Source organism: Ceratotherium simum, chromosome 10 (assembly GCF_057802395.1).
Source record: "Ceratotherium simum simum isolate JZ-2026a chromosome 10, ASM5780239v1, whole genome shotgun sequence".
In the NCBI taxonomy this organism is placed as follows: Eukaryota; Metazoa; Chordata; class Mammalia; order Perissodactyla; family Rhinocerotidae; genus Ceratotherium; species Ceratotherium simum.
The window spans coordinates 76,294,579-76,317,485 of NC_141909.1; the positions used below are offsets into that span (position 1 = coordinate 76,294,579).

General features: G+C 43.5%; 2 protein-coding genes across 14 annotated transcripts in view; one reads left to right on the forward strand and one right to left on the reverse strand.

Moving 5' to 3' along the window:
• MTIF3 (mitochondrial translational initiation factor 3) overlaps positions 1–9,172 on the forward strand; it is a 23,256-nt gene extending 14,084 nt beyond the window's left edge. For all 13 annotated transcript variants that reach the window (XM_087436269.1, XM_087436260.1, XM_087436265.1 and 10 more), the window contains 2 exons: positions 7,801–7,958; positions 8,928–9,172. In XM_087436269.1, coding sequence (XP_087292395.1) covers positions 7,801–7,958; positions 8,928–9,146 — 377 coding nt within the window. In that variant the 3' untranslated portion in view covers positions 9,147–9,172. The remainder of the gene's footprint in view (positions 1–7,800; positions 7,959–8,927) is intronic.
• GTF3A (general transcription factor IIIA) lies at positions 9,126–22,586 on the reverse strand. The gene is made up of 10 exons (XM_087435748.1): positions 22,494–22,586; positions 20,603–20,890; positions 18,321–18,421; positions 14,374–14,470; positions 13,923–14,011; positions 13,124–13,197; positions 11,799–11,879; positions 10,732–10,961; positions 9,588–9,647; positions 9,126–9,373 (listed from the first exon to the last, which is right to left on the reverse strand). Exons 1-10 carry the CDS (start codon positions 22,584–22,586, stop codon positions 9,209–9,211), a joined length of 1,278 nt encoding a protein of 425 aa, XP_087291874.1. The 3' UTR covers positions 9,126–9,208.
• Between the last annotated feature and the right edge of the window lie 321 nt (positions 22,587–22,907).

Here is a 22,907-nt window from a genome sequence, read left to right on the forward strand (position 1 = left end):
TGTAGGGTTCTCTGTTTCGTATGATGCAAAAACCTTATCCTATTTAGATTTCTCACTTTTTTGCCTTTTTTATTACCCAGTAGTGTTTTTGATATAGGAAATTATCAATTTTCTCTTAAGAAAATCCTCCCCCTATCCTGAGGTGACAAACGTATCCTTTCTTCTGTTTTAAAAGTTGTATTTTTTCATATTTAGTCAGTCAGTCCATCTTGGGAGATTTTTGTATGGATCAAGACCTAACTTTTCCCCAACATGAAAACTCTCAATTGTCCCAGTGCCTTTAATGAGTAGTCTGTTCCTTCCCTGGAAAATAACTTGCTGATAGATTTCCAGAGACAGAGTGAGTGAATGCAGCACGTAGCAAGCTCCTGTTGTCTACCGCAGTCTGGATGACCCCATAGCTAGGAGGGCATCACAAGAGGAGTCAGATGAGCAGAGTACTTTCCAGGTGCTGATCCACATCAGAAAGGAAAATAAGGGCAATTAAGTTTACATAACCTCATGAGAGTCAAGATGGCGGCGTAGGCAGACTCTGAACTCACCTCCTCCTGTGGACACAGCCAATTTACAACTACTCCTGGAAAAACTACCCCTGAGACAGAACTGAAAACTGGATAAGAGGAACTACTGCAACAACGGACAATCCTAACTGAGGTAGAAGAGGCAGAGACTCCCTTCTGGAGAGGAAAAACGCCGCCTTCACCAGCCGCAGTCCCTCACAGCTGCCCTGGAGCAGCCCATAGGTACGCAGCCCTCCCTGAAGGAGCAGGACCCTGAGCCGGGAGCACCCCCGCTGTGGGCATTTTGTGGATCCAGCACAATCGAGACGAGTGGCATAATATCTGACTTTGCCTGCTACTAAAACATTGGGGAGTACCCCCAGAAAAGCTGGTTCACAAAGAAATTAAAACCGGCTTTTAAAGGGCCGATGCGCAAACTCACCCGTTTCAGAAAACAACCTAAAATCACCAGAAAGAAAGGTGCACAGTGCTTTGGTGAAAAGAGACTCACCTAATAGGCCCTGAGTGCATCTCGGTGAGAGGTGAGACCTCTCCAGGGACTGGGACATTGGCGGCGGCCATTGTTGTGGCCTGGTGTGGGCGTGCTGACACAAACGCCATTGGAGTTCTCCCTGAGGCCTGCTAGCCCAGGGTCTGCCCCATCCACTAGAGCACCGATTTAATCCAGCTCAGCCAGGGCAGGCAGCCCACCCTAGAGACTGGCCCCACCCAACAACAAGCGCTTAGGCAACGTGTGGGCCTGCATAGATTGTGACTGGATTCTCTGCAGCCTGGCAACTGAGTCCACTTCAGTGGGGCAGGGCGTGCACAAGGAGCAGGTGGAGAGTGTGGGGCGGTGGTGGAGTGTGTGGGGCTCCTGCTGTGGAGAGACTGGGTCCACTTGGGGAGGTCAGGGCGCGCACTCAGGGCAGGACTGTGTTGACTGTGTGTGTGGACCTGTGGGTGGCAGGGCTTGTCAGCTGCAGAAGACTTGTGCTTCTCAAAGACCCACATAGGGGGTTTGCCCCACCTTCCAAAGCCTGAAACAATTGGGTGCTCCCATGCCTGAGGCCAGCCCCACCCAGCTGCAATCCTGAGAGAGCTGACAAGAGACCTAAATGCTGGAGGCTTACAGCAATAGTAAGGCCCTGAGCCTAATAACCTGCCATGCTGGGGGCCTACTCACTTAAAAGAAATAGTGCAACACAAATGTGGTATTAGAACTTGCAGCCAACTGTGCTGGGGCTCCCCACACCAGATAAAGAGACTGAAGAGCCCACAACAACTACAAGCAGCTGAGCATTACAACAGCTGGCCAGGAGCATAACTCGGCCTCCCTGGGCGCCTACAGGGAGAGAAAACAGGCCACCACAGAAGGACACACGTAGCCCACATAGGGGTCACCCCTGGAACATTGAGAACTGAGGGAAGCAAACAGCAGGCCTCCTAAGGCATCACTTACATAAGGTCACCTATCCAAGAGCAAGAGACGTAGCTGACCTACCTAATACATAGACACAAGCACAGGGAAAGAGGCAAAATGAGGAGGCAAAGGAATACATTCCAAGTAAGGGAACAGGACAAAACCCCAGAAAAGGAACTAAGTGAAACAGAAATGAGCAACCTACCTGACAGAGAGTTCAAACAAAGAGTGTTAAGGATGCTCACTGATCTGGGGAGAAGAATAGATGAACTCAGTGAGAATGTAAACAAAGAAATGGAAGATATAAAAAAGAACCAATCAGAAATGAATAATAGAATACTGGAAATGAAAAATTCACTGGAGGGACTCAAAAGCAGAGTAGAGGATACAGAAGAACGGATCTGTGAGCTGGACGAAAGACTAGAAGAAATTAGCCAAGGTGAACAGGTAAAAGAGAAAAGAATTAAAAAGAGGACAGTCTAAGGGACCTCTGGGACAACATCAAGTGCACTAACATCCATGTTATAGGTGTCCCGGAAGGAGGAGAGCGAGACAAAGGGGCAGAGAATCTATTTCAAGAAATAATAGATGAAAACTTCTCTAACCTAAGAAAGGAAACAGACATCCAGGTACAGGAAGCACAGAGAGCCCCAAACAAGATAAACCCAAAGAGGCCCACACCAAGACACATCATAATCAAAATGTCCAGAATTAAAGATAAAGAGAGAATCCTAAAAGCCGCAAGAGAATGTCAAGTTACATACAAAGGAAACCCCATAAGGCTATCAGCTGACTTCTCAGCAGAAACCTTACAGGCTAGAAGAGAGTGGCATGATATATTTAAAGTGCTAAAAGGAAAAAACTTACAGCCAAGAATACTCTACCCAGCAAGGTTATCGTTCAAAATGGAAGGAGAGATCAAAATTTTCTCAGATAAGCAAAAATTAAAGGAGTTCGTCACCAAGAAACCAGTGTTACAACAAATGTTAAAGGGACTGATTTAAGGGGAAAAGAGAAGACCACAAATAGGAAAAATTATCTATTTCCACGATTAGAACGTAATGGATACAAATGCACAAAAAAGAGGTTAGATATGATATCAAAAACATAAAAGGAGGGAGGAGGGGAGTTAAAGAGCACAGCTTTCAGACAGAGGTCAAACTAAAGTGACCATCAATTCTGTATAGAAGAAGTAAGGAACAGAGAAGGACTACTAAAACACTGAGGAAAAAAAAAAAAAAGTTAAAAAATGGCAGTAAGTACATACTTATCAATAGCTACTTTAAACGTCAATGGACTAAATGCTCCAATTAAAAGGCATAGGGTGGCTGAATGGATAAAAAAACAAGACCCATATATATGCTGCATACAAGAGACACACTTCAGACCTAAAGACACTCACAAACTGAAAGTGAAGGGATGGAAAAAGATACTCCACGCAAATGGCAATGAAAAGAAAGCTGGGGTAGCAGTACTCATATCAGACAAAATAGACTTTCAAACAAAAACTGTAAAAAGAGACAAAGAAGGGCATTACATAATGATCAAGGGAACAATCCAACAAGAGGATATAACACTTGTAAATATCTACGCACCCAATGTAGGTGCACCTAAATATATAAAGCAATTACTAACAGACATAAAAAGAGAAATAGACTAACACAATAATAGTAGGGGACTTTAACACTCCACTTACACCAATGGATAGATCATCCAAAGAGAAGATCAATAAGGAAACATTGGCCTTAAACGACACACTAGAACAGATGGACCTAGTAGATGCATACAGAGCATTCCATCCAAAAACCGAAGAATACACGTTCTTTTCAAATGCACATGGAACATTCTCCAGGATTGATCACATATTAGGCCACAAAACAAGTCTCCATAAATTTAAGAAGATTGAAGTAATACCAAGCATCTTTTCTGACCACAATGGTATGAAACTAGAAATCAACTATAGGAAGAAAATCAGAAAAGCCACAAATACATGGAGATTAAACAAAATGCTACTGAACAACGACTGGGTCAACGAAGAAATCAAAGAAGAAATCAAAAAATACCTGGAGACTAAAATGAAAATACGACATGCCAGAATTTATGGGATACAGCAAAAGCGGTTCTAAGAGGGAAGTTTATAGCAATACAGGCCTATCTCAACAAACAAGAAAAATCTCAAATAAACAATCTAACAATGCACCTAAAGGAACTGGAAAAAGAACAACAAACAAAGCCCAAAATCAGTAGAAGAAGGGAAATAATAAAAATCAGAGCAGAAATAAGTAAAATAGAGACTAAAAAAACAATAGAAAAAATTAATAAAACCAAGAGCTGCTTCTTTGAAAAGATCAACAAAATTGACAAACCTTTAGCTAGACTCACCAAGAAAAAAAGAGAGAAGGCACAAATAAGTAAAATCAGAAATGAAAGGAGAAATTACAACAGACACCTCAGAAATACAAAAGATTATAAGAGAATACTGTGAACAGCTATATGCCAACCAATTCAACAATCTGGAAGAAATGGATAAATTCTTAGAATCATACAACCTTCCAAAACTGGATCAAGAAGAAGTAGAGAATTTGAATAGACCAATCACCAGTAAGGAGATCAAAACAGTAATCAAAAACCGCCCCAAAAATAAAAGTCCAGGACCAGACGGCTTCCCTGGTGAATTGTACCAAACATTCAAAAAAGACTTAATAGCTATCCTTCTCAAACTCTTCCAAAAAATTGAGGAGGGGGGGAAGCTCCCTAACTCATTCTACGAAGCTGACATTACCCTGATACCAAAACCAGACAAGGACAACACAAAAAAATAAAATTATAGGCCAATATCACTGATGAACATCGATGCAAAAATCCTCAACAAAATACTAGCAAATCGCATACAACAATACGTTAAAAAGATTATACACCATGATCAAGTGGGATTTATTCCAGGTATGCAGGGATGGTTTAACATTTGCAAATCAATCAACATAATACAGCACATTAATAAAATGAAAGAATAAAAATCACATGATCATCTCAACAGATGCAGAGAAAGCATTTGACAAGATACAGCATCCATTTATGATAAAAACTCTGAATAAAATGGGTATAGAAGGAAAGTACCTCAACATAATAAAGGCCATATATGAGAAACCCACAGCTATCATCATACTCAATGGTGAAAAACTGAAAGCTATCCATCTAAGAACGGGAACCAGACAAGGATGCCCACTGTCACCACTCCTATTTAACATAGTACTGGAAGTCCTAGCCAGAGCAATCAGGCAAGAGAAAGAAATAAAAGGGATCCAAATTGGAAAGGAAGAAGTGAAACTGTCACTATTTGCAGATGACATGATTTTATATATAGAAAACCCCAAAGAATCCACCAGAAAACTTTTAGAAGTAATAAACGAATATGGTAAAGTTGCAGGATACAAAATCAACATACAAAAATCAGTTGCATTTCTATACACTAACAATGAAGTAGCAGAAAGAGAAATTAAGAATACCATCCCATTTATAATTGCAACAAAAAGAATAAAATACCTAGGAATAAACTTAACCAAAGAGGTGAAAGCGCTGTACACGGAAAACTATAAAACATTGCTGAAAGAAATTGAAGAAGACACAAAGAAATGGAAAGATATTCTATGCCATTGGATTGGAAGAATTAACATAGTTAAGATGTCCATACTTCCTAAAGCCATCTATAGATTCAATGCAATCCTTATCAAAGTTCCAACATTTTTCACAGAAATAGAACAAAGTATCCTAAAATTTAAATGGAACAACAAAAGACCTAGAATAGGTAAAGGAATCCTGAGATAAAAGAACAAAGCTGGAGGTATCACACTCCCTGATTTCAAAATATACTACAAAGCTATAGTAACCAAAACAGCATGGTACTGGCACAAAAACAGACACACAGATCAATGGAATAGAATCAAAAGCCCAGAAATAAACCCACACATCTATGGATAGCTAATCTTTGACAAAGGAGCCAAGAACATACAATGGAGAAAAGAAAGTCTCTTCAACAAATGGTGTTGGGAAAACTCGACAGCCACATGCAAAAAAATGAAAGTAGACCCTTACCTTACACCATACACAAAAATTAATTCCAAATGGATTAAAGACTTGAATGTAAGACCTGAAACTATGAAACTTCTAGAAGAAAACATAGTACGCTCTTCGACATTGGTCTTAGCAACATATGTTCAAGCACCATGTCTTACCAGGCAAGAGAAACAATAGAAAAAATAAACAAATGGGACTACATCAAACTAAAAAGTTTCTGCACAGCAAAGGAAACCATCAACAAAATGAAAAGACAACCTAACAATTGGGAGAAGATATTTGCAAACCACATATCTGAGAAGGGCTTAATCTCCAAAATATATAAAGAACTCATGCATCTCAACAACAGAAAACTACCAACCCAATTAAAAAATGGGCAAAAGACCTGAACAGACATTTCTCCAAAAAAGATATACAGATGGCCAACAGACACATGAAAAGATGTTCAAAATCATTAACTATCAGGGAAATGCAAATCAAAACTACAATGAGATATCACCTCACGCCCATCAGAATGGCTATAATTAACAAGACAGGAAACAACATGTGTTGGAGAGGATGTGGAGAGAAGGGAACTCTCATACACTGCTGGTGGGAGTGCAAACTGGTGCAGCCACTATGGAAAACAGTATGGAGATTCCTCAAAAAATCAAGGATAGAACTACCATATGATCCAGCTATTCCACTGCTGGGTATTTATCCAAAGAACTTGAAAACACCAATGCATAAAGATACATGCACCCCTGTGTTCATTGCAGTGTTATTCACAATAGCCAAGACTTGGAAGCAACCTAAGTGCCCATCAAGGGACGAATGGATAAAGAAGATGTGGTATATGTACACAATGGAATACTACTCAGCCATAAGAAACGATGAAATCCAGCCATTTGTGACAACATGGACATTGAGGGTATTATGCAAAGAGAAATAAGTCAGAGGGAGAAGGTCAAATACCGTATGATTTCCTTCATTAAGTAGTAGATAATAACAACAATAAACAAACACATAGAGACAGAGATTGGATTGGTGGTTACCAGAGGGGAAGGGGGGTGGGAGGAGGGTGAAAGGGATAATTCAGCACATGTGTGTGTTGATGGGTTGTAATCAGTATTTGGGTGGTGAACATGATGTAATCTATGCAGAAATAGAAGTATAATGATGTACACCTGAAATTTATACAATGTTACAAACCAATGTTACTGCAATAAACAAAAAGTTAAAAAAAAAAAGTTTACATAAAGCTAAACTTTTTTTTTTTTTTTGAGGAAGATTGGCCCTGCACTAACATCTGTTGCCAATCCTTCTTTTTTTTTTTCCCCATTTTTTCTCCCCAAGGCCGCAGTACATAGCTGTGTGTCATAGTCATCAAGTTGTAGCTCTCCTATATGGGATGCCCCCTCAGCATGGCTTGATAAGCTGTGAGTATGTGTGCACCCAGGATCCGAGTCAGCGAACCCCGGGCCCCCGAAGCAGAACCCGCACATTTAACCGCTGCACCACCAGGCCGGCCCCTAAACTTGTTCCTTTTAAAGGACTATTCTTTTGTTGTTCTTTCAGCAAATGATGGTAATAAGAAGTGGAAGCATTTCGTATTTCAATATTCTTGTCGGGTAAAAATTGGTACCTTTATGTCTGTCTCCCTTGTTTAAAAAAGTGTTTACTGGTCTATGAAACTAAAATCAGAGAAGACCGTTAGGGCCTCTGTGTTAACCTAAGATTTTATGAAGTGTAAGTGATGAAGTTCAGGTCTCATAAGTAGACTAGTAAATAGTCCTGGTACCAAGTCTCACTGTTTCAAACTAGGACCGACCCTGACAAAGGAACTAACTTTTTCTTCAAACATTGGAAAACATGATTTGGACACAAAGAGTAAACAGATTCAGCAGTGGATTGAGAAAAAATACAAAGTTCAAATTACTATAAAGAAAGGGAAGAATGCAGAAGAGCCAGAAAATAAAATAGTAAGTAAAAGCAGGTATGAGTAACTGCTTGTGTTTTTTGTTTTCTGATCTAAAAATACAATTGTAGAAAATCTGGAAAACATAAAGCCAAAGAAAAGCACCTGGTAATTCTACCTGGTGATGGCCGTAGCCTTCCAATTTGTTTTTCAAAATGCAAGCATACTGTATATACTTTTTCCATTGTAGCATATTTTGCCATGTGAAACATTCTACTTTATCATTTAAGGGCTATATATACCATTCTATTTTACAAATTGTAGAATATCTAATATTTAAATAGGAAAACTAGAAACTGTATAGATTCACTTTTTAAAGTTTGTTTTGTCTTTGTAAATGCCTATGAGCATATAAAGTCAAATTGTCTTCTGGAAAGTGTGTATCAGTTTACAACCCGAGGATAAGTTCATGGAACATCTATTTTGCATTTAGAGTTAGATAACTTATCAGCAACTGAAAGGCAGCATTAGTCTTAAGTGGTTTCAACCCTGGTTCCATGTTAGAATCACCTAGGCCTAGGTCCCAGCCCAGCCGACCTACAATCTCTAGAACTAGGTGTTTGTATTTTTCTAATCACCCCAGGTGATTCTGTGTTAGTGAGTGATGGGAACTGCACTGGGCTAACAGATGTTCTGGGATAAGGAGGTACTCTGCCAGTGCCCAAACCCACTGCTCTGTACTTTTTGTGACAGGGTAGTCTGGGGCCAAACGTAGCCCCTCAGTTCCGTGACAGAGCGGGGATTTAAAATTACCACACCTTTACTGCATTAGTTTAGTTACACGGAATTTGCGTAACTGCCTGGTTATTGTATAGGTTTCAGTCAGCTCAACCAGATATGTATGATTTGATTTAGCTAATCATTTAAGAAACAATTCAAAAATGCTGGGTTTTATGGGTATTAGAGCATTAACACTAGAAAGAATCAAAGACATTGGTTTTAAATTAATCTTTGGCTGCTTTTTCTTTTTTAGGAGGAGATATTTAATCACATACTCAAGACTATGCCTGGAACAGCTACCTTCTCAAACAGGCCACAGTCTGTTAGAGGAGGAAAAGCTGTAATGTGTGTTCTTCGTCATTTGAGCAAAAAGGAAGAGAATACATATAGAGAAACTCCAGGGACCCAGAAAGGAGACACTTTGAACAAAGAAAATGGAAACGATAGAGAATTAGATGTTCCGCATCCATGATTTTAATAAAGAAAAAAATGAGCTGGCTGGTCTGTAGTCCTTTAAACAAAGCAACCTGATCCTCAGCTGAGGGTAAGTATTGCAACTGTGGAGAGCACCTTGTCTTCAGTACAGCTCTGTGACTCTCTGTTTTTAGGCAAAGATAAGCCTTGTTCTTGTTTCTTTTTAGGAGGGATATATCCACTGAGATGAGAGGCCAAACTCCGCTTTTCACGAGAAGGTTTTACCTTTGGAAATAAGGAAAACAGATCATTAGAGCTGAAAATCAAACCTGTCTGAACTGATTTTACACTAGTTGTACAATACTCCTTTATGAGAAAGTGAAGTCCATACGATCGCTATCAGTAGAATAAGCAGTTGAAAATATTCTACATAGACTGCATCTGGCTTAAGCAATTTATGTTTTAAAATGAACAGCTTGCCTAAGTCGTCTCAACTTACTTTGAGCTTCATTTTCTTCTTGTCAGGGTCGTGCACAACAGCATGCCTAGTGAGACTTTGCTACAATGAAGAGAAAAGTTACATTTTAAAAACATTCCCACTTGGTGTCTATTAATATGAAACTCCATGAGTTATTTAAATAAACTGTCAGCCTTCTTTCTGTTATATTCCTTTGAGGGATTTGACCTCTACCTAAAAAGATTCCCCACCAGAGCAGAATTCCTCAAATCCTGGACTTAACTCACCACCTTTTCCCAGGACCCAGGTTAGGAATTTAGACTGTCTCAACCACCTGTGGCTTCTTAGTTCTTTCATAAGTACGAGGTGGGGACCAGTTCCTGGAGGAGGTTCTTTTAACTGACCACCAAACACCAGTGGGAATTCTGGCCAAAGACTTGCTGTCCTTGCTGATGCTGCTGACCACCAGCAATCAGCTCCAAGTTGTTTTCTAACGGTCTGGACCTCTGCTGAGCCAGCCTCACTTCTCTCTTCAGTCTTGATTATAATTCATGGTAAGCGCTTGTAGGAGCACCAACCAGAGTGAGTCTGCAGAACTGCACAGGTCCCTCCATTTAGTGTCATGATCTTATCAATTCCAGTCACACCAAGACCTAGACTACATTCCCAAAGTTCTATGGTCTCTGCTGTCCTTGCTGCCCACTTCCCTTCTCAATCCTGAGATGATGGCACTCTAAAAGGACACCCAAAATATCAGCATACTCTTATAAATAACAAGCGTATGGTACCATAGGCCACTGGTTCTCAAATTTAGCCCAGGTAAGAATCACCTGGAGGGTTTGTTACACAAATTACTGGGCCCTGTCCCCAGAGTGTCTGATTCAGTAGGTCTAGAGTGGGGCCTGAGGATATGCATTTCTAGCAAGTTCCAGGTGATGCTGATGCTCCTAGTTCAGGGCCACACTTTAAGAACCACTGGCATCGGCAAATCTGGTTGTTTCGCAGACTTTAAAACTTTAAGCACTACTCCTGCTAAAGCAAGAGTGGACGACGGGTTCAGAGCCCCACTCCCCCAGCATTCCCCATCTGCAGGCCCTGGGACACCATCCTGGAACCCAGGGCCCCTAGAAACCCAGCTGGAAAGCCCCAGACCTACAGGACTGCACCTGGGAGGGTGAGTGCTTACCTTCATTGCGAATGTTTTGCCACAGCCAGCATGTTCACACAGAAATGGGCGCCTTTCCTCGTGAAAAGAGAGAATGTGGCTCTGGAGATTAAACACAGTTGTGTAGGTTCTATCACAGCCTTCTCTTGGACATCGACATACATCCCTTTCTGGGGCATGAGTTTTCATATGTTGCTTCAGATAGTCTTTGCGTTTAAATGTTTTCTGGCACACTTCACATGTTATTTCCTCTGGTGGAGCAGACAGACAAATTTAGCCAATTTCTCCAGGTATTACCATATAGAAAAAATTAATACTGAATACGTAAGTAATGTATTTGATGCCAAAAACCTTATGATTATCATAAATCAGACATTTCAGGGGAAACTAACTCCAGTTTTTATTGCTTAACAGTTTGTCTCAATTCTCCCAAGTTCTTTTTTTTTTTTTTTTTTTATTTATTTTTTTAAGATTTTATTTATTTTATTTTTCCCCCCAAAGCCCCAGTAGATAGTTGTATGTCATAGCTGCACATCCTTCTAGTTGCTGTATGTGGGACTCGGCCTCAGGATGGACGGAAAAGTGGTGCCTCGATGCGCACCCGGGATCCGAACCCAGGCCACCAGCATCGCAGCGCGCGCACTTAACCACCAAGCCACAGGGCCGGCCCCAAGTTCTTATATTATATAAAATCACTGTTCCCTTCCAAGGAGCAGGGGTTCTCAGCATGGTGGCTGTGGGCAAGCGGTGAAAATTAAACAGAGTCTCCCTCTTCATCCTCCACTACACAGGGCACTGTTTCCAACTGTCTCACGGAACACCGGTACCTCCCGAGATTCTTCACTTGCCAGGGCCTTTACCACTGCCGGTGTACACAGTGGCTCTCAGAGACCTGGCAGAGCTCTTCCTGAACCTGGGACCACAGATCTCTGCTCATTTGTCAAACAGCTGAGGTACGCAGCATTTCACAAAACACAAATAGAAACTCTATTATTTTAGAGCACATGTTTAATATATCACTCTTTAAAAGCACTAAATCAGTTCTATAGGAACAACTATTTGTACCATGCCATTCACATCTGCCTTACCTTTATGGGCTTCTCTGACATGTTTCAGAAGCTCTGTCCATGTCTTTGCCACAAAGGAACATTCTTTTTGACATATATAACCTATTAAAAAAAAATCAACGGGTGCATTTCCTCTTGTGAATATTCAGTGTAAACATCAATCATAATTAGAAAGGAAACATACATGCCTATATAATTTTTTTCCTACTTCCCAACAGTATTCTGTTAGTCTCAAGAGGAGGGAATAAAAACTAAAAGAAGTTTATTTTACAGTAAAACCAAATAATTGCATGGCAAGGTACTTCATACAGGCTTTTTACCTTACCGGACTTCACAAGAAAGGTGCCCTCCCCTCTCCTGCTGTTCTCGGTCAGTGGGGTATCCTGTGCATGCTGCACCCCTAGCTGCTCTCATTCCCCTGCTCCACAGCTCATGGCCCCTCTCCCTGCTCTGCTTTCTGCTTGCCTCTTTTTTCTGAGCAAAAGAGTTATGTGGTCCTCTGTCCTTGGCAAACCACCGACACTAAATCTCAGTAGTTATGTGCCCACCCCTTGGCTTCCTCAAGTCTTACCATCTAGTAAGATTCATACTGCAAAAAAGAAGTAGGGTACAGCTAAGGAAGAAAAACCCAGAAGAACCCAGAGAAAAACACTGAACAAAAATGGACATTGTGCTAAGGACTAGAATTGGATCAATCAGTATTACAGCCAACCTGAGTTTCACCCAACTAAATATCAGCTAGAAACTAAAAAGAATGAGGCTGCCCCTCACTCTCAGCTACTAGGCTCGTTTAAAAAAAAAAACCCATAAATTCTAGGGATTTGGAAATTGGAATACATCAAAAATCCCTCATGGAAACAGATAATAGATTCAAGTAGTTAGTTTAATGAAGTCTTTTTGAAAAAAGGTACAATCTGATTACTCCAAAAACCTCAAACTCTTAGCCAAGCCCTTTGAAGGCCAACAAGGAAAAGAATGGTACAGATGGTAAAGAGAAGAGGTTAAAAACAATTATAAAAAAGCAAAACTTTGGCTGGAGAAGCAACACTTTCATAAGTATAAAGCACAGCCAGGCACTTGCTGTGAGTAATAAAACATTAACTCTGAACAACAATGACAGTAGTGGAAGAACGGACAGCGCAGACAGTGCCTCTTTGGTCAGCAGTATAAACCTGAACAAGCAGAATGGTGCTTGTTCTGTTCAATGTGCCTACACAGTTCCGAGCTTCTCGTTAAGAGCACGGAATAGAGCAGAAGGCACCAAGGAGTCAAAAGAATTACACAAATATCCCCTATAGCTGGAGCGTTACTCAAAGTGGGCGCCACCAAGCAGCATCCACACATACCCTCGTGGACCTTCCCATGCCGTTTCAGCCCACTGGGTGATGCAAAGTGCTTTCCACATCCTTCGTGGGTACACCTGGGTTAACAACATGTGAAGTATTAGCCAATCCATTGTCATAGAGAACTCCACTCAGGGTAAACATTATTTTGTCCTTTTCTCCTACCAAAGTCCCCTCTTCCCACAACCAAACCAGTCATAAAAAGGAGATTTAAAGTTTAGACCTAATCATAAGTGAAATTCAACTTACTTGACCAGGCTTGGGACAAAACAAACTGAGAGAAAAAAGTCATTACTTTTTTTTTGGCTTATGTGATCAAATTAAACACTGTTTTAAACACAGTGCTTCACGACGACCATCGAGCAGGCAGTCAGATTCCTTGACGCCCTTTGCAAGTGTGTTCCAGTGTGTCCAGTCGCCCTTTCATGTTCCCCGCGAAACCCTCTCTAATGGCTAAGCTCAATTACTTTTGTTCTGTAGGAAAGGAATACGTAGTGTCTTCATAATGACATTTCATATACTTTAACAGGCTCTAACTAGTCATTTCTTAGCCCACCCTCCAAGCTTAACCACAATTGTACTAATCTCACAAATTATTATGAAACATTAAATATTTCTTTTAGAGAAACAAAAGCAAAATTAAACTTGTAAAGTGCTCCAATATGTCAGTGGGTATATACTGTACATGTTAAAAGAAAAATGTTGATTAAGAAACTGCTTCAGAACATTTGTATCCAACCTTTGCATTTCGATCTGATTCTCACCTGAAATGTAAGAGATTTTCCCCACGTAAAGTACCTACTTGAACAGTGGTTCGTTGGTATGCTGGCACTGATGGATTTTCAGCTGCTGATGTTTCTTAAAGGTCTTCTCACAAGCTTCAAAACTGCACTGTAGTAAAGATTTGTTAGGCTTGAGAAAAATCAAAGAGCAGTACATAACAGAATCCTCTCAGGATAAAAACACTGGAGATTATATAGTTGCTACTTTCACCCATTTTAGTTACTGTAAAACTCTATGTCAAGAAGTTTTAAAGAGTAACACATTTGAAAGAGCAAAAATGTTTCATCTGGGGTAGCCTACCAATAACATAGTTTAGTTAGCACAAAAAAGTGCTTTCAAAGTAAACCATTATTACGAAAACTAGTGTCAGATCAAATTGACGGACAAAATTTGGCTGATGAAGATTTTAGAAATATAGGCAATAAGCAAATATTGAGAGAATTTAAGCATATAAAATCATTCATACTTACTACATATTGCTTCTGCTGATTTTCATGTTTGCGCTCAAAATGTTTCCTCAAGTTTGATTTTGTGTTGAATTTTTGATCACAGCCACTAGCTGCACAACTGTAAGAAATTGTGTAAAGCAAAATATTAACAAACAGAAGAGAAGTTTTAAGATGCATAGCGTATATCCTCATACTTTATAAAAGCTGATTATTTCAAAGTAAAGTATAAAATAGTCTTTAACAAATTCCAAAGTGTTAAGCTGTACCACGCAGGCCTCTTAATGCTGATGTGATTATCATGTGACGTGGTGCATTTTCATGTGAGCTTCTGAAATTAAAAGCACACCGCATCAGACACGCTCTCCACGCTGGGCAGAGGGAAGGTGAGAAACACTAGTTCCCAAAGCCCAAACCTTGCTTAGGCTTCAATCATGTTTAAGTTAAATTGTTCTCAGTTTAGAATCTGATAACCTTAATTTTGCTTAAAATGTCACTATAACCTGCATTTCCAAAAGACCTCACAACAACTAGTTTCAGCTTATCGTTAAGAAGTAAAAACAGATACTTAGAGCAGAACCATAAACCATCATGCCCTGTGGCATATCACCAAGCCATTCTAGTTCCCCTTGATGAGCGTTTCTGTAGCTCGGCCTCCAATTATCTAAATTTTTTGTGAAGTTGTGTTTTTTTTAATATGTGCTCTTTTTGTGATGAGTTTAATAAGCTTGATGGATGAAGCAGGACTTCCTTTACAAGCCCTGACCCTGTCTATCATTCACTGAATAATACTCATACCAGGCACTGTGCTATCCCCAGGGCGAGGCAGGGAAGGACAGAGCCTAACAGTGCACGGTGCCAGTGGGAGATCTGCCGGAGGCCCCTGGAGGCACAGGGGAGGGGCGCTGCGGCAGAGACCGCTAAAAGTTCCAACAGGTATAGTTTTTGACCTTAGGAACAGAACGCAGAGTGGATACATGGTCAACAGAAACAGCTTTTTCCAGCCTCCCTTGCAATTAGTGGTGGCCGCATGGCTAAGTTTCTGGCCCATCCTGCTCAACTCCCACACAGTGTCTAAAAACGGGGCATACTTCTTTTGCCCCCTTCCTCCATCCAGCATCCTAATCATGCTGGAATGCTTATGCAACAGCTAGAGCTCCAACGGGCATCCTGGACCGTCACATCGAAGCCCCAAGATGAGGACGGCAGAGACAGGTTAGAAGGAGCCCAGGCCCTGAGGACTGTGGAGCACCCCTTGACTATCCTCCTCTCGTTTCTGCATTTCAGGTATGCAAGCGAAAAAGTGACTTTTGTTTAAGCCTCTATTTTTTTTTTTTTTTTTAATTTACTTTCCCCCCAAAGCCCCGGTAGATAGTTGTATGTCACAGTTGCACGTCCTTCTAGTTGCTGTATGTGGGACGCGGCCTCAGCGTGGCCAGAGAAGCACTGCGTCGGTGCACACCCGGGATCCGAACCTGGGCCGCCAGCAGCGGAGCATGTGCACTTAACCGCTAAGCCACGGGGCCAGCCCTAAGCCTCTATTGTGCTGGGGTTTCTGTCACTCTTGACTTTAATCCTGACACAGGCATCTAACCCAACACAAGTGTGGGGCAGGAGGACAGGGCCAGGAAAAGTCCTGACGGGAACCACACAGCAGGCACAGGGCATGCAAGACCCCGTCAAGGTCGGGGGTGGGGGGCTGCTGGTCAGTTACGCATGTTCCACGTCTGAGCGTCAAGCAAACGGGGCAGGATTACAGAAAGGCCAATCACAAAGGCCATCTCTGTGACGTACTACAAACCTGGACTTCATTATGTAAGCAGTGCTTAAAACCACTGCACAATTTTAGGAAGCGAAGCAACCTGGAGGGTACTGTGGGAGAGGGCCAGCCTGGAGGCAGAGAAAAAACTTCAGTCCTTCAAGTGAGGAGGGCATTCAGTGCCTGAAATAAGACAGTGGCAGCTGGAGGAGGGGAGAGGGATCTGAGGGACATGTAGCAGGACTTGATGACCTGTTTGCTGGAAAGGGTGGGAGAGAACGAGGCGTTCAGGGGAGCTGCCTCATCTTGGCTGTGGGTCACCGGGTGGCAGTGATGCCACCTGACAAGAACAAGGGAGGAGACCACAGGGAAAGCTGAGCTCAGACTGGACTGTGAGCGATTCTGGCCATGTGGAACTTAAGAAGCCAAAGAGACAGCCAAGTAACACTGTCCAGCAGGCAGCTGGACATGGGATCCGGAGCTCAAGGGAGAGCTCTGGGCTAGCAAGCGAGCCGGAGGAGATAACCATGCTGCGGTCTTGTTCCAGCGGGAAAAACCCTCACCTTTCTAATTCATCCAGTGCGTCAGTACCCAGACCCATTTTCTCTTTAAGATTTAGTTTTTTAAATAGTGTAAGTCACTTAGCTCAGAAACCAAAAAGCATAAAAGGGACACAGCTGCATGTTTCCTTCCACCCCTGCCCCCTAGCCACCCAGCACTCCCAAGACAGGTGACAACATTTTCATTTCATTTTGTCGTGTAACTTTTAGGGTTTCGTTATACAAATAGAAGCAAATATAAATATAGGTTCGTCCTGTCTACTCCCCCCGCCTTTTTACACACAAAAAGGTGGCCCTCTTCTACTCCTATTAGTGTTGCACCTAACCTTGTACGGGTATTTAATACAGGCACAAGTCTATCCGTAGAATAAATTCCCCAAAGTGAAACTTCCAGCCCTATTTTCCAGACCACGCTTAATCACTCTTTGCTAATCTAGTTGAACTATATTTTGAAATAAATGAAGCTTCACTCAGGGTCATTTACATTGACGACACACTGTGTGCTTGAACTGGGGCTGAAGTAAAGATACCCGCCGTCCTCAGGACTCTGCCCCATTCCCGCTGGCTAGCACACGGGTTAGCCGGGAGGAGACAGCTCTCCACGTGGAAAAGCCACAGTGAAGGCAATCCTGTGTCACGAACCCACCTTCCTCACACTGTCTGGAGCTTAGTGAGATGTGAGACACTTCACATTCATCACCATCTTAAAACTAAAAGAAATCAACTTAGGTCATTAGAAAACCTTACTGCTCAAGGAATTGTCTCATAGAACAAAATTATGATACCAAATTCCACCATCTGCAAAACCTGCCATACAGCTATTTCCTGGTATGGTCTCCAGCATACAGCTATTTCCTGGTATAGTCTCCAGCATACAGCTCTGGACATTTATTAAATTTATTTTGTTTTTTCAATGAAAACTAAATGTTTTCATAGAACATTTTGTTTAGTGCTTCTCAAAGTGTGGATGCTTCAACATCACCTGGGAACTTGCTAGAAATGCAGATTCTCAGACCCCACCCCAGACCTGCTGAACCAGAAACTCTGGGGTGGGGCCCAGCACTCTGTTTTAACAACCCCTCCAGGTGATTCTGATACCCTCCAAATTTGAGATCCACTGCTTTAAAGTAGCTGATTTAAAAGAAAAGCTGTACCCACACCCTTTCAGAAATAATGAGCAACTCCGAGAAGAATAAAATTAAAACTGGTATACAGAGGTATAGGAGCTTAATTTGAAGAAATACAAGATAAACTATTAAAATCTCTACTTCTTCATGGTTTTATCTTATCCCAGCAGCTTATCAGTTCATGAAGACCCTGACAATTCAGAGCCAAGAATATGCCAGGGAACCATTTTCCATCTGGTCTGAACTGTGTGTTTTTTGAGGCTGATTTCCCATTTAGTATATATTTTACAGGGAGATGAGAGGATGCAAACTCTAGAGAACTTCAGATTAACTCATTCCTGAAGTTATTACACACACACGACCCACAAACCCCCTACTCTCCTGCACACATTCAAAACCTAGTCTCCGCTCACATCAGGAGATGCAAATCAAAGCAGCTTCACATTCTTGACCTGGAGAATTTTCTTACCAGGTCTATATGCCAAACACAACCACTTCAAAGACCTACAACAGTTGACTACTTACACAAACGGCTTTTCTCCAGTGTGAATCAGGACGTGGCGGCTCAGATGGTAGTCCCTGACGAAGGCTTTGCCACACCCTTCATGCTCACAGACAAATGGTCTCTAGGAGGCAGGAAAGAAAAAAGCACATCAATCCTGCCCTAGTTAGTAGCTCTGGTATTGTTTCAAGGCCTAAAATGTCTAGTCTCCAGAGATGGTTTAGTCTCTAGTCCTTGTCTCCAGAGATGGTTTCCACTTACTAAGCACTAAGCACCTGCTCCACCATGGCCAGACAAGGTTTCCCTGCATGAAGTTACACAACATAAATGCCACAACTTCTCACAAAGTCACTGCAGATTTTGTTCTATGACCAGCATATGAAATAAGCGGCAGCCTTCACAGTGACAGTACGGCATTGTTCACCTGCTCCTAACCCAACACCGGCTTCAACGGCAACCCCCTTAAAGATGACTTATCTGCTGCTAGCATAGCCTATATGCACAGATCTCCACCACGGCGTGTTTTTATCTATTCAAAGCCTAGGGCAGAGGAACGCGCAGGTTCCGTCTCATCCTGGACAAGCCCAGCGTCTGTGCTAAGAGAATGCCTGGCACAGCTACAGGACAATGGTTCACACCTGAAAAAGCTCACAGGTGCCAGGGCAAAGCAAACAGCTCACAGCCCTAACTGGAACCACACTCGGGAGCCAGGAGATGGGAGGAGGGGACTCCGTTCTGAACCTATAGGAAAAGCGAAAACACGCCTCCCAAATAACCAGTTGTATTATTTAACTATGGAAAACATACCACAACAGTCCAGGAGGGAGGGACCAAGGCCTCAAATGACAGTACTAGTAGCAAAGCAAGTGGACAGGAAGACAGATGAGCTGTATTACCGGGGCAGATCCACAGGACTTGGCACAGCCCGTCATGGAGTAGGCTCAATAAATATTTGGCAAATTAATGTGTGAGATTTGGGACAACAAAGATGTCTCCAAGTTTTCCAGCCTGTATGAAGGAAGCTGGTAGTGCCAATATCCAAAATACAGCACACATATCTAAAAGAAAAGGTATGCTCTAATGTGAACATACTGGTTATAGAGCCCAAAGTTTGGAGGACAGGATGGGTGAGAGGAAGGACAAGGAGGCAGAGCATAATGGATGTTATGAGTGAAGCCAGTCACTGGGTTAGACCTCAGAGAGAGCTGGGAGGGGAGGATAAAGCAGAGGGCAGAAGAGAAGCCAATGAAAAGGGTCAAAGAGAAAGAGGAAAAGAGCTAGAGAAGGTTCCAAGGAGTAAATGGTCAGCCTTCAAATGCTGGAGAGGGCAAGCATGGGAACCATGAAGACACACAGAGTGGCGGCCCATAAGTTAGGTAAGTGCGAGGAGCAAAGACAGGGACTGCAGGCACCTGGTTTAACAGCTAAGGGCCTTCAGCTGAGGCAATGCAAAAACTGGGAAATTGAGCAGATTCCTTAGCCTCCATGAGCTTCCCTTTCCTCACCTGTCATCTTCCAAAGGCTTCCTATTGCCCTCAAAATAAAACCCAAACCCATTTGTACCCTGGCCTACAAATGACCCCACCTCTCGTATGGTCCCCCACCCAATCACACTGGCTCCCCTTGCACCCCAGGACCACAGGCTCCTTGTGCAGTTCTCTCTGCCAGGGCTGTTTTTCCCTCAAATGTCTGCATGGCTAGATCTTTTACTTGTCATTAAGGTCAAGAGAGAGGCCGTTCCTGACCAGACGCCAGCAGCCCTGGCTTTACTGCGTCTCATTCCTACCCATTCCTTCCTCTGTCCCGCTTAAAGCCTAAGGTGGGTGACAGCAGGAGCCTTGCTGTTCACCGCTCTCTCCACTGCTGGAATGGTAGTGAATTATGAAAGAATGAACGCACGCTGCTTGCAAAACCTCCAGTACTTAGAAGTCATCTCCCATTCCAGTCCCTGGAGGCCCGTGCTTGCGGCAGGTGTCTGAGGGGGCAAAGGGGGGGTTCCAACCGTGCACGTATTTACGGATTATGGGGAGATGGTGACTGGCCAAGACTCTTAGTAAGCCCCGAACCCATAACAAAGACAGCTCGGTTCTAGAACTTCTGGTCTGCCTCCTCATCTCCTTCTTTAACCTAAGGCACAGCTGGTTCGCTTCTGCAGTCCAGGGTGCCAAATCGGAACACGTTCTTGCAAACCCGGCCCTGTGCACCCACGCGCTGTCCCCAGACCGCTCAGGCAGCGCGCACCTGGCGGGCCACCTTTTCACTAGTCCCTGGGGCTGGCCGCCACACCCCTCTGCGGCCTCGTTACCTCCCCCGTGTGCTTGCACAGATGCGCGTCTAGCTTCCAGGCCTTGTTGTAACTGGCGCTGCAGTCGGGGAAGGAGCAGATGAAAGTCCTGGGGAGCGCGGGGGACGGCGGGGGCGGGGCGGGGCTCTCGCCGGCCGCGGTGAACGCGTCGGCGATGGTCAGGGAAGACACCGCCTCCGCGACCGAGACCGGCGGCTCCAGGGCGCTCGGCGCCGGGAGCACAGCCACGTGCGGCGAACGGCGGCGCGCACCGGCGCTCGGCGCGGCGCCTACCGCGCAGCGCGGAGCCTACGCGTGACCCCGCCGCACTTCCCGGAGCGCGGGCCCGGCGGGACTGGAGCGCAGGCGCGCGGGCAGCAGGCCCCGCCCCACGCCGGCGCCGCGTTCGCGCATGCTCCAGGGAGGCCCTTGCCGGCTCGGGGACCTGTTGCTCTGGGTGAGGAGTGGATGCGATGAATGAGAGCCCACAGCTTTCTATTCGCCAGCATTGGGCGCCCGTGCCTTACCGGGACTACAAATCTCGAGGCACTGCTTAAGCGTGACATCTTTCCCATCCGCCACCGCCCTCTTTAAAGTACTAACCTTGCATAATTTAAACTATCCTGTTCTTACCTCATTATCGGTTCGTCTTCTTTATCGAATCTTTTCTTTGCGTGCTTTCTACATGCTTCCTCTGCAAGCCTCAGGACAGTGCTTCCTAAACCTGTCTGCACATTAGAATCATGTGGAGATCTTTTAAAAATCCCAGGCCCAGAGCATACTCCGGACCAATTAAAGCACAATTCCTAGGGGTAGGAAACAGGAATCAGTAGTTTCGGAAACTCTCCAGGTGATTCCAACGTGCAGAAAAGTTTGAGAACCACTGCCCTAAGTCCTTGCTGCTCAAAGTGTGGTGTGTGGACCAGCAGCATCATTGGAAATCAGAACCTCAGACCTACTTGAATCTGAGAGATCTCCAGGTGATTTGATGCACATTAAGATTTGAGAAGCACTGTTTAGAGGCCTAAATGAATATGGGTATCTTGGTTTATGAGGACCACAAGTTAAAAGGATGTCCTTGGATGAGGATAGCAACGACAGGGTGGATTGTCTGATGTTCCGCCAGGTATGTATTTTTCACATCTTGCGTCATTCCGAATCATTAAGCAAGCCCTTGTTTGAAGGTGATAAACAGGTCCCTGCAGAGAAGTGTAGTTTTGAAAAGAAGCCAGGGCTTAACACCTGAACTGGAATCCTCACATCATACTCACTCCTGAGCCTCAGTCTCCTCACCTTTCAAGTGGAAGGGTTTATAACACATGTCTCACGGTGTCATGAGGACTGTGAGAGGGCGTCTGGGACTTGCATCCACTTGTTGCTTTTCTTTTTTGCCACTCCAGCCCCTTTCCAGGGGACAAGTCCACATACTTCCCTCCTACAACTCCAAAAGTCTTAAATGGTTCCCCTTGTGTTGGTTCTGGCTTTCTCCTCCTCATGCCCACTGCACCATGAACATGGTGAGGCCCTCTTCGAGATCCTCCCTTCTCTTGGCCTCCTGACCCCATATGGTGTACCCATGGCTCTCCTCCTGCCTTCCTGACTTTTCCCTTCTCCTTGGCCAATTGTTCTTCCCACCTTTGTAGCTCGGTACCTAAGTTTCTGTGCTGAGCCCTTTGCTATGATGTAGTAGGAGAGCATGGACTTTGAGCCTCAGTCACCTGACTTCAGATTCTAACTCTAAATTTACTAACTGTAGGACTTTGGATAAGGTTCCTTGAATCTCTTTTCTCACCTTTAAACTGGAATGTTAATACCCACCTGTTAGAGTCATTTTTGGAATGAATGAGATTATATTAACTGACAGTTCCATTTATTATGTGCCACCCCCGTGTGAGGGACATTTCCCACCAACTTTCAGTTCTCCCAACAACTCTGCATGGAAAGCAGCTAACAGGATCCAGGCTGTGCCTTTCTTCTTCTTTTTCTTCCCTGTGAACCGATCCATTGCTCCAGCTCTTTCCTTTCTGCAGATTACTCCCCAATGTGTTTTTCCAATGGCCCACATTTCTAAATGACAAGTGGATTTTTTTTATTTTAACATCAAGCAGTCACCTCAAACTCACCAACTCAAACAATCTCGCTATCTCTATCTGGCTACACCTCCTTCCCTCTTTCTCCCTGTCAACAGGGGTATAGTTCTGTCTCCCACTCATGAAAACTCAGAACAATGGTTCTCAACCCTGGCTGCACATTAGAGTCACCTGGGAGCTTTTGAAAATGATGACACCTGAGGCCCACCCACACCAGTGAAATCAGAGTCCCTTAT